Here is an 11,444-nt window from a genome sequence, read left to right on the forward strand (position 1 = left end):
GCAGAGAGCAGGTGGAGCGCAGAGAGCAGGTGGAGCGCAGAGAGCAGGTGGAGCGCACAGCTGGCATTGAGCGCAGAGAGCAGGTGGAGCGCAGAGAGCAGGTGGAGCGCAGAGAGCAGGTGGAGCGCACAGCTGGCATTGAGCGCAGAGAGCAGGTGGAGCGCAGAGAGCAGGTGGAGCGCAGAGAGCAGGTGGAGCGCAGAGAGCAGGTGGAGCGCACAGCTGGCATTGAGCGCAGAGAGCAGGTGGAGCGCAGAGAGCAGGTGGAGTGCACAGCTGGCGTTGAGCGCAGAGAGCAGGTGGAGCGCAGAGAGCAGGTGGAGCGCAGAGAGCAGGTGGAGCGCACAGCTGGCATTGAGCGCAGAGAGCAGGTGGAGCGCAGAGAGCAGGTGGAGCGCAGAGAGCAGGTGGAGCGCAGAGAGCAGGTGGAGCCGCAGAGAGCAGGTGGAGTGCACAGCTGGCATTGAGCGCACGAGGAGAGCAGGTTGGAGCGCAGAGAGCAGGTGGAGCGCACAGCTGGCGTTGAGCGCAGAGAGCAGGTGGAGCGCAGAGAGCAGGTGGAGCGCAGAGAGCAGGTGGAGCGCAGGAGAGCAGGTGGAGTGCACAGCTGGCATTGAGCGCAGAGAGCAGGTGGAGCGCAGAGAGCAGGTGGAGCGCAGAGAGCAGGTGGAGCGCAGAGAGCAGGTGGAGTGCACAGCTGGCATTGAGCGCAGAGAGCAGGTGGAGCGCAGAGAGCAGGTGGAGCGCAGAGAGCAGGTGGAGCGCACAGCTGGCGTTGAGCGCAGAGAGCAGGTGGAGCGCAGAGAGCAGGTGGAGCGCAGAGAGCAGGTGGAGCGCAGAGAGCAGGTGGAGTGCAGAGAGCAGGTGGAGCGCAGAGAGCAGGTGGAGCGCAGAGAGCAGGTGGAGTGCACAGCTGGCATTGAGCGCAGAGAGCAGGTGGAGCGCAGAGAGCAGGTGGAGCGCAGAGAGCAGGTGGAGCGCAGAGAGCAGGTGGAGCGCAGAGAGCAGGTGGAGTGCACAGCTGGCATTGAGCGCAGAGAGCAGGTGGAGCGCAGAGAGCAGGTGGAGCGCAGAGAGCAGGTGGAGCGCAGAGAGCAGGTGGAGCGCAGAGAGCAGGTGGAGCGCAGAGAGCAAGTGGAGCGCACAGCTGGCATTGAGCGCAGAGAGCAGGTGGAGCGCAGAGAGCAGGTGGAGCGCAGAGAGCAGGTTGGAGCGCACAGCTGGCATTGAGCGCAGAGAGCAGGTGGAGCGCAGAGAGCAGGTGGAGCGCAGAGAGCAGGTGGAGCGCAGAGAGCAGGTGGAGCGCAGAGAGCAGGTGGAGTGCACAGCTGGCAATGAGCGCAGAGAGCAGGTGGAGCGCAGAGAGCAGGTGAGCGCAGAGAGCAGGTGGAGCGCACAGCTGGCATTGAGCGCAGAGAGCAGGTGGAGCGCAGAGAGCAGGTGGAGCGCAGAGAGCAGGTGGAGTGCACAGCTGGCATTGAGCGCAGAGAGCAGGTGGAGCGCAGAGAGCAGGTGGAGCGCAGAGAGCAGGTGGAGCGCACAGCTGGCATTGAGCGCAGAGAGCAGGTGGAGCGCAGAGAGCAGGTGGAGCGCAGAGAGCAGGTGGAGCGCAGAGAGCAGGTGGAGCGCACAGCTGGCGTTGAGCGCAGAGAGCAGGTGGAGCGCAGAGAGCAGGTGGAGCGCAGAGAGCAGGTGGAGCGCACAGCTGGCTTGAGCACAGAGAGCAGGTGGAGCGCAGAGAGCAGGTGGAGCGCAGAGAGCAGGTGGAGCGCAGAGAGCAGGTGGAGCGCAGAGAGCAGGTGGAGCGCAGAGAGCAGGTGGAGCGCAGAGAGCAGGTGGAGCGCACAGCTGGCTTGAGCACAGAGAGCGGGTGGAGCGCAGAGAGCAGGTGGAGCTCACAGCTGGCGTTGAGCGCAGAGAGCAGGTGGAGCGCAGAGAGCAGGTGGAGCGCAGAGAGCAGGTGGAGCGCAGAGAGCAGGTGGAGCGCAGAGAGCAGGTGGAGCGCACAGCTGGCGTTGAGCGCAGAGAGCAGGTGGAGCGCAGAGAGCAGGTGGAGCGCAGAGAGCAGGTGGAGCGCAGAGAGCAGGTGGAGTGCACAGCTGGCGTTGAGCGCAGAGAGCAGGTGGAGCGCAGAGAGCAGGTGGAGCGCAGAGAGCAGGTGGAGCGCAGAGAGCAGGTGGAGCGCAGAGAGCAGGTGGAGCGCACAGCTGGCGTTGAGCGCAGAGAGCAGGTGGAGCGCAGAGAGCAGGTGGAGCGCAGAGAGCAGGTGGAGCGCAGAGAGCAGGTGGAGCGCAGAGAGCAGGTGGAGCGCACAGCTGGCGTTGAGCGCAGAGAGCAGGTGGAGCACAGAGAGCAGGTGGAGCGCAGAGAGCAGGTGGAGCGCAGAGAGCAGGTGGAGCGCACAGCTGGCGTTGAGCGCAGAGAGCAGGTGGAGCGCAGAGAGCAAGTGGAGCGCAGAGAGCAGGTGGAGCGCAGAGAGCAGGTGGAGTGCACAGCTGGCGTTGAGCGCAGAGAGCAGGTGGAGCGCAGAGAGCAGGTGGAGCGCAGAGAGCAGGTGGAGCGCAGAGAGCAGGTGGAGCGCAGAGAGCAGGTGGAGCGCACAGCTGGCGTTGAGCGCAGAGAGCAGGTGGAGCGCAGAGAGCAGGTGGAGCGCACAGCTGGCGTTGAGCGCAGAGAGCAGGTGGAGCGCAGAGAGCAGGTGGAGCGCAGAGAGCAGGTGGAGCGCAGAGAGCAGGTGGAGCGCAGAGAGCAGGTGGAGCGCAGAGAGCAGGTGGAGCGCGAGCAGAGATGGATCTGAAGCAGCCCCCCCACCACCACCACCTCTCCCACTGAGTGTCTAAATGTGGTCCAACATCCACAGCTGAGCATGATCACTGGAAGCAAAGCCAGAATGTCTGACCCCTCCCCTCCAGAGCCCTGGACACGCCCACCCTGATGCCCTAAACACGGAGGCCTGGAAATGATGCCGACTAAGGTGATCATTCAAACTCTTTATTTATTGAACATTTATTCCAGCTGTGAACCTCTGGTTCTGTTCAGGTGCTTCTGTCAGTAACTCCTGACAACCTTCAGGTGTTTCTCCATAAATCAGAGATAACCCAGCCAGCGCTAAGCTCCTGTCCTGTCCCGAGGACATTCATGGGACCACGGCGGCTCAGGAGGGAAGGGTCTGCCCTATAACTGCTAGGATGATGGTTCATGTCTGGCAGTCTTCATCATTGTGCCCATGAGCAAGGCCCGTCCCCCACCTAGCCTGCTGTTGGTGGTCAGAGAGTCCGGTGGTGCCTGGGTGCATCATCAAGGACACATGAGAACTGTGTGAACGGATGGAGGGCAGAGGCCGAGGGCAGCTCTCCCACAGGATGAGGAACCTGACCTCAGATCAGGGTTGGATGTCAGTCTGTCACGAGTTCCTCAGATGAGACCAAAACAAAATGTGACAAAAAGAGAAGTGAGGAATGAGACGACATCTCGACCAGCTGTCTGTCTGAGGACCAATCAGCATCAGGCTAGCAGACATGATGTCACCAGAGGAGGCGTCCAGCTGTCTGGAGCAGCTGTCAGGTTGTGGGTGACCATGAGGACCTGCTGAGGTTCAGATGCTTCAGCTTTTCTGCTGCAGCTTTCAGCCTGACTCTGACTCTCAGCCTGCGGACGGATTCAGGCCTGAAGGGCCTCCATCCGTCAGAGCAGCAGGGAAAGTTCTGCACCACTTCCTGCCGGTGCTTTCAGCGCTTCCTGCTGAGATTGACTGGTGGTAAATCTGAAGGGCTGCCTGGGAGTTTCCACTGTACTGCAGGTTCTGCTCTGAGTCAGAGGGAAAGCAAACTATCTGCAGCAGCAGCACCGAGTCATTGTGAAGCTCTCTGCAGCGTTCCTCTCAGTCCTCCATCGGTTCTACTAAAACCCCCCAGCTGAAGGAGAAACTGGAGCAGACTGATCAGAGGCGGTCCATCAGAGAGCCAGTCCCTGAACCGGGACCAGCCCACCAGTCTGGGTCGACTGAGGCTTATGACATGAACTCCTTTAGTTCTGCTAGGTTTAGTCTTAGAAGGCTCCGGTGCTGCCCTCTATGGGTGGAAGGGTGGCTGGTTCAGCTCCGGCATCACTGGTCAGCGCTGTAAAACAAGCGATTCTGGTCCGATGGTTCCCCTAAACATCCGGTGATGAGGGGGTGACACTGATACTCACAGATCTGAAGTTAGGACCCTCCCAAATTTCTTTATTTCTTTTCTCTATTTGTTTAGCACAATTCATTAAATGGGCAATTCAAAGTGCTTTAAACAAATTACATAATAAAATAGAAGCAGAATAAAAGCAAAAACATTTGTAAGGCAAATAAAACAACTTGGCATGTAACTGCATGGACTGATTCAGAGAATTGGAATATATGGAATCGGCAGCCATTTTTATTTGGCCTGATCACCTCTTCATTAACCGGAAACGAGTGCGTCACGTTATGGCCAGCCAAGAACTGGACCACAAAAAAGCAGAATAAAAAAGCAAGTAAAAAATGATAAAAGCACTAAAGGGCTTCTAGACGCTTCTTTATTGATTGATTTTATTGATCTCACAGTGGAGAAGTGTAGAAGGAGCCAGGAAGAAAAGGTGCATGATGGGAAATATACAGTGGATCCACAAAGGACAGCTTTATTTATAGCAGGATTATTATACAGGGTGTTTCCAGGTGTTTATACAGATGGATATTTCTATATATAGTTATTGGAAAGGGGTTAGATATAGACCATCCAGCAGATGAAGCTCTGACCCATCAGGAGGCAAGGAGAACCAGAACCTGACAGAGCAGAGACCAGCAGAACCTCAGATACCTGACCAGCCTCCACACTCACAACCCTACTTAGGCCCTGTAATGATGGGTTCTCCAAGAGAACCTGTTCCTGGACGTTCACCTCGGGAGCCAGAGGCTGCCGGGCGTGGAACGTCCAGAACCTGTTCATGGACATTCACCTCGGGAGCCAGAGGCTGCCGGGCGTGGAACGTCCAGAACCTGTTCATGGACGTTCTCTTTGGGGGCTCAGAGGCTGCCGAGCGCGGAACGTCCAGAACCTGTTCCTGGACGTTCTCTTTGGGGGCTCAGAGGCTGCCGAGCGTGGAACGTCCAGAACCTGTTCCTGGACGTTCTCCTCGGGAGCCAGAGGCTGCCGGGCGTGGAACGTCCAGAACCTGTTCATGGAAGTTCACCTCGGGAGCCAGAGGCTGCCGAGCGTGGAACGTCCAGAACCTGTTCATGGACGTTCTCCTCGGGGGCCAGAGGCTGCCGAGCGCGGAACGTCCAGAACCTGTTCCTGGACGTTCATCTCGGGGGCCAGAGGCTGCCGGGTGTGGAACGTCCAGAACCTGTTCCTGGACGTTCACCTCGGGAGCCAGAGGCTGCCGGGCGTGGAACCTCCAGAACCTTTTCCTGGACGTTCACCTCGGGGGCCAGAGGCTGCCGGGCGTGAAAAGTCCAGAACCTTTTCCTGGACGTTCACCTCGGGGGCCAGAGGCTGCCGGGCGTGAAAAGTCCAGAACCTGTTCTTGGACGTTCTCCTCAGGGGGTCAGAGGCTGCTGAGCGTGGAACGTCCAGAACCTGTTCCTGGACGTTCTCTTTGGGGGCTCAGAGGCTGCCGAGCGCGGAACGTCCAGAACCTGTTCCTGGACGTTCACCTCGGGGGCCAGAGGCTGCCGGGTGTGGAACGTCCAGAACCTTTTCCTGGACGTTCACCTCGGGAGCCAGAGGCTGCCGGGCGTGGAACGTCCAGAACCTTTTCCTGGACGTTCACCTCGGGGGCCAGAGGCTGCCGGGCGTGAAAAGTCCAGAACCTGTTCTTGGACGTTCTCCTCAGGGGGTCAGAGGCTGCTGAGCGTGGAACGTCCAGAACCTGTTCCTGGACGTTCTCCTCGGGGGCCAGAGGCTGCCGGGCGTGGAACGTCCAGAACCTTTTCCTGGACGTTCACCTCGGGGGCCAGAGGCTGCCGGGCGTGGAACGTCCAGAACCTGTTCCTGGATGTTCTCCTCGGGGGGTCAGAGGCTGCGGGGCGTGGAACGTCCAGAACCTTTTCCTGGACGTTCACCTCGGGGGCCAGAGGCTGCCGGGCGTGGAACGTCCAGAACCTTTTCCTGGACGTTCACCTCGGGGGCCAGAGGCTGCCAGGCGTGGAACGTCCAGAACCTTTTCCTGGACGTTCACCTCGGGGGCCAGAGGCTGCCGGGCGTGGAACGTCCAGAACCTGTTCCTGGACGTTCTCCTCGGGGGGTCAGAGGCTCCTGAGCGAGGACCGTCCAGAACCTGTTCCTGGACGTTCTCCTCTGGGGCTCAGAGGCTGCCGGGCGTGAAAAGTCCAGAACCTGTTCCTGGACGTTCTCCTCAGGGCTCAGAGGCTGCTGAGCGAGGAACGTCCAGAACCTGTTCCTGGACGTTCTCCTCAGGGCTCAGAGGCTGCTGAGCTAGTGTGCCGGTCAGGCAACCTGTTTCACGTCTCTTCCTGAACCCAACCCCACCTGCTGATGCAGCAGGAATGTGACCCCAGGTTTAAGGGGACAAAAGCCCTCGGTGCTCAGAGCACAAACAGCCTGTGAACAAAGCGGGCCGTGTTTCCAGAACACCGTCCTCCCATAAATCCTGCAGGCGAGCAGCTGTGGGGGGTTTGACACTGGGACCTGCTGAGCGTCATGCCTCTGCCCCGACGCCACTCATCCTTTCTGGGACAGTCATCATCAGAGCGCCCGGCCTCCACCTCTTGTGGGAGGATGGCTGCAGCGGGGACCACTGCCCCCCGGGGTGTCTTTGTGGGGTCCGCTCCAACGCTGTGTCCAGCATCAGGGCTAGGGACGCGTGTGTCCCGCAGGGCTCTGGGAATCAGCAGTGTGTTCATGCAGGGGATGAGGAGCACCGCCATGCCGGTTCTGCCCCGGGCTGGGGAGAGGGGTGCAGGAACGGGATCTATGGCGATGGGCCTGAACAGCTGCTTGATGGAGTACCGGGACAAAGTGAGAGCGCTGGAACAACTGAACCAACAGCTGGAGGAACAGATCCGACTGTGTCTGGACCGCAAGGCTGCCAGTGCCGGGGCCTGGGGGCCTCTGAGGAGGGACTGGGAAGACATTTACAGACAGGTAAGGATGGGGTGGACTCAGGAAGGACGGGGGAAGGAAGGAGGAAAGACAGAGGGAAGATGGAAGGAGGACAGAGGGAGGACAGAGGGAGGATGGAAGGAGGACAGAGGGAGGATGGAGGACGGAAGGAGGGAGAACAGAGGGAGGATGGAGGGAGGACAGAGGGAGGACGGAGGAAGGAAGGAGGGAGGACAGAGGGAGGATGGAGGGAGGACGGAGGGAGGACAGAGGGAGAACAGAGGGAAGATGGAGAGAGGAAGGAGGGAGGACAGAGGGAGGATGGAAGGAGGACAGAGGGAGGACAGAGGGAGGACAGAGGGAGAACAGAGGGAAGACGGAGGGAGGATGGAGAGAGGACGGAGGGAGGACGGAGGGAGGATGGAGACAGGACAGAGGGAGGACGGAGGGAGGATGGAGGGAGGACGGAGGGAGGACGGAGGGAGGGAGGACGGAGGAAGGACGGAGGGAGGACGGGGGGAGGGCGGAGGGAGGACAGAGGGAGGGAGGACAGAGGGAGGACATGGCTCCTTGGTTTGGAGGTTAGGGGGACTGAAGGTCTGATTTCCTACTTCCTGCAGGTCAGTGAAGCCATCCTGGACAACGCTCGCCTAATGCTGCAGACAGAGAACATCCAAGCCAATGCTGAGGACTTCAAAGAAAGGTCAGAACCTCCTCAGATGGTCTGATGGGGGGGAGGTAGAGAGAGGTGGTGGGGACATTAAATCAGAGAGCAGAACAATCACATGTGGGGTTCCTCAAGGCTTCATTCTGGGGTCCCTCCTGTTTAACTTTAAATGAACTTCCTTTGCCTTGGTGATGTCCGTCTGCAGGTATGAGAATGAACAACCCTTCAGGAGGGCGGTGGAGGACGAGATCAGCTCCCTGCACAGAGTGATCGAGGAGGCCACCATGACCAAGGTGGACCTGGAGGAGCAAATGGAGAACATGAGGGCTGAGCTGCGCAGTCTGGAGGACAACTATGAGCAGGTTCCACCACACCCTGGAAATCCACGTCTTGGCTCCGATCAAAGAGCTCTGATGAAGGTGAACACCTGCCCTTCTGTCCCTCCAGGATGTGCGGGGACTCTACAATCAGATGGCTGGACGGGAGGTGGATGAACCCGATGCTCCCATCGAGACCAGTCTGGACCAGATTCTGGCCCACATTAGGAGTCACTGGGAGAGGATGATGGAGAAAAACAGAGCAGAGACCGATGGCTGCCTGGAGTGCAAGGTGAGGACCAATCAGCTGGCAAGCTCAGCAAGTTTCCCCTCAGGTGTGTCTGACCCCGGTTTGATGCAGGAAGCGCAGAGTGTGGGGAGCCGGCTAAGTCCAGAGGAGGAGCAGGTGGAGGCACTGAAGACTGAATGCAGTGAGGTGGGGTGCAAGATCCAGAGTCTGCAGGCCGAGACCGAGTCCATCAGAGCATTGGTGAGGCATCATCCCTGACCTGATGACATTATTATCAACAATCTGATGACATCATAATCAATGACCCAATGACCTCATAATCACTGACCTGATGGCATTATTATCAGTGACTTGATGACAACAGGATTACTGGCCTGATGACATCATATTCATTGACCTGATGACATCATTATCAGTGACTTGATGACAACAGGATTACTGGCCTGATGACATCATATTCATTGACCTGATGACATCATTATCAGTGACTTGATGACAACAGGATTACTGACCTGATGACATCATTATCACTGACCTAATGACAACAGGATCACTGACCTGATGACATCATAATCAATGACCCGATTACATCATAATCCCTGACCTGATGACATCATTAGCAGTGACCTGGTGGACTCAAAAAATCCTGACCTGATTAAATCATAATCACTAATCTTATGACATCACATTACTGACTGACCTTATGACATAATATTAACTGACCTGATGATGTCACATTCACTGACTTGATGACATAATATTAACTGACCTGATGACATCACATTCACTGACCTGATGACATAATATTAACTGACCTGATGACATCACATTCACTGACCTGATGACACAATATTAACTGACCTGATGACATCACATTCACTGACCTGATGACATAATATTAACTAACCTGATGACATCACATTCACTGACCTGATGACACAATATTAACTGACCTGATGACATCACATTCACTGACCTGATGACACAATATTAACTGACCTGATGATGTCACATTCACTGACTTGATGACATAATATTAACTGACCTGATGACATCACATTCACTGACCTGATGACATAATATTAACTGACCTGATGACGTCACATTCACTGACCTGATGACACAATATTAACTGACCTGATGACATCACATTCACTGACCTGATGACATAATATTAACTGACCTGATGATATCATATTCACTGACCTGATGACATCATCATTGACCTGATGAAATCATAATTACTGAACGTATGAAATCAGGGTCGATGATCTGATGACATCATCATCAATGGTCTGATGACGTCATCAATGACCTGACGATATCAGTAACATGGTGTTGCAGAAACGAGGCTTGGAGAACTCCCTGGCGGATGCTCGCCACTGGCATGACGTGGAGCTGCAGAACCTTGGCTCTGTAGTGGCCAAGCTGGAGGCGGAGTTTAACGATGTACGAGGGGAGATTGAACAACAGCGCAGGGACTACGATGTGTTGCTTATGAACAGGCAGCGTCTGGAGCAGGAGATTGGCCTGTACCATGGCATCCTGGATGGGGAGGAGAGCCGCTACCTGCCCACCGACACTGCACAGTGAGTACTGGGAAGAAGAAGGGGAACACACCTGAAGAACCAGCAACACCTGCTCCAACACTCATCCTGAAACAGGGTCGGCAGTAGGGTTTTTTTTCTGGGGCCCTCTGGGGCCCCTGCTGAGAGGGCCTAGAGGAGCCCATGTATGTCAGCCCTGATGGTTAGCTGTGCCTTCAGTGTAGCTCACCACCATCAGTGGGTGGATGGCTTTATGTAGATTGAAGCTCTTTGGAGTGTTGGACATTTAACGCAATATACCAGTACACGCCACCTGTAACTGACCACCAACACCACCATTCTGCTGAAACATCAACCACACAGGCGGCGGTTCAGCTCAGTCTGACATTCAATACTACCAACGCTTTGAGATCTGCAGTGCAGAAACTAATTCACCTTAAATCAGACATTCAGATCAGTTGGATTAAGTGACTTAGATCATGGGAGTAGTTATCATTTAGTCCTAAAGAGCTGGCATCATGGACTCAGTTAAGGAGATAACCTTTTAATCTACCTGTGCAGGTGTGGAAGAGCTCCTGCTGAATCTAGGACTGATGCTCCCTCAGCTCCAGGACCTTCTGGACCAGCAGGACCACGGCCCCAGTAGTCCCCGCTCAGAATGAGACTCCTTCAGAACCGTGGTTTTCTTCGGTCCCTCATGTTTCAGATGTTGTCATGTTCATTATATCAGGGTCAGATGAACAGGGTCATGAGCAGAACTTGAAAAGAACCCGCTGATCCGACCATCGGAACCATCATACTGAACCAAGGACGCATCTCAAACATGTGAGACATGGGCTCATAGGGACCAGGAAGGGTTCTGCTTCCAGTCCAGAGACAGAATAATACTGTGTGTACAGTGATCATGACATTTCCTGCTTTGTTTCTTTCAAAATAAAAGGGAAGGAAATTGAATAAGATGCATTTGTGGAGTTTCTGAAAACGAATCATTAGTTGTTCCTGGACCAGAACCCGTCCCTGATTGAGGTCCATCCAGGTCTGGGTAACAGAACCGTCCCTGATTGAGGTCCATCCAGGTCTGGGTAACAGAACCGTCCCAGATTGAGGTCCATCCAGGTCTGGGTAACAGAACCGTCCCAGATTGAGGTCCATCCAGTTCTGGGTAACAGAACCGTCCCTGATTGAGGTCCATCCAGGTCTGGGTAACAGAACCGTCCCAGATTGAGGTCCATCCAGGTCTGGGTAACAGAACCGTCCCTGATTGAGGTCCATCCAGGTCTGGGTAACAGAACCGTCCCAGATTGAGGTCCATCCAGTTCTGGGTAACAGAACCGTCCCTGATTGAGGTCCATCCAGGTCTGGGTAACAGAACCGTCCTAGATTGAGGTTCATCCAGGTCTGGGTAACAGAACCGTCCCAGATTGAGGTCCATCCAGTTCTGGGTAACAGAACCGTCCCTGATTGAGGTCCATCCAGGTCTGGGTAACAGAACCGTCCCTGATTGAGGTCCATCCAGGTCTGGGTAACAGAACCGTCCCAGATTGAGGTCCATCCAGGTCTGGGTAACAGAACCGTCCTAGATTGAGG

General features: G+C 56.1%; 1 protein-coding gene across 1 annotated transcript; it reads left to right on the top strand.

Moving 5' to 3' along the window:
• The first annotated feature begins 6,579 nt into the window (after positions 1–6,579).
• On the top strand, positions 6,580–10,811 carry bfsp2 (beaded filament structural protein 2, phakinin). Its single transcript, XM_038275434.1, has 7 exons — positions 6,580–7,118; positions 7,697–7,779; positions 7,949–8,105; positions 8,191–8,352; positions 8,422–8,550; positions 9,655–9,899; positions 10,419–10,811. The coding sequence occupies exons 1-7, from the start codon at positions 6,675–6,677 to the stop codon at positions 10,501–10,503; spliced, it is 1,305 nt and encodes a 434-aa protein (XP_038131362.1). The 5' UTR covers positions 6,580–6,674; the 3' UTR covers positions 10,504–10,811.
• The last annotated feature ends 633 nt before the right edge of the window (positions 10,812–11,444 follow it).

The sequence above is a fragment of the Cyprinodon tularosa genome, unplaced genomic scaffold (genome assembly GCF_016077235.1).
Source record: "Cyprinodon tularosa strain WSP-4 unplaced genomic scaffold, ASM1607723v1 ctg958, whole genome shotgun sequence".
In the NCBI taxonomy this organism is placed as follows: Eukaryota; Metazoa; Chordata; class Actinopteri; order Cyprinodontiformes; family Cyprinodontidae; genus Cyprinodon; species Cyprinodon tularosa.

Coding starts and splice junctions, on each gene's coding strand:
- bfsp2 (XM_038275434.1), top strand. CDS start 6,675: ATGCCTCTGCCCCGACGCCACTCATCCTTTCTGGGACAGTCATCATCA. Junction 7,780..7,948: donor GCTGAGGACTTCAAAGAAAG/GTCAGAACCTCC, acceptor GTCCGTCTGCAG/GTATGAGAATGAACAACCCT. Junction 8,106..8,190: donor TGGAGGACAACTATGAGCAG/GTTCCACCACAC, acceptor CTGTCCCTCCAG/GATGTGCGGGGACTCTACAA.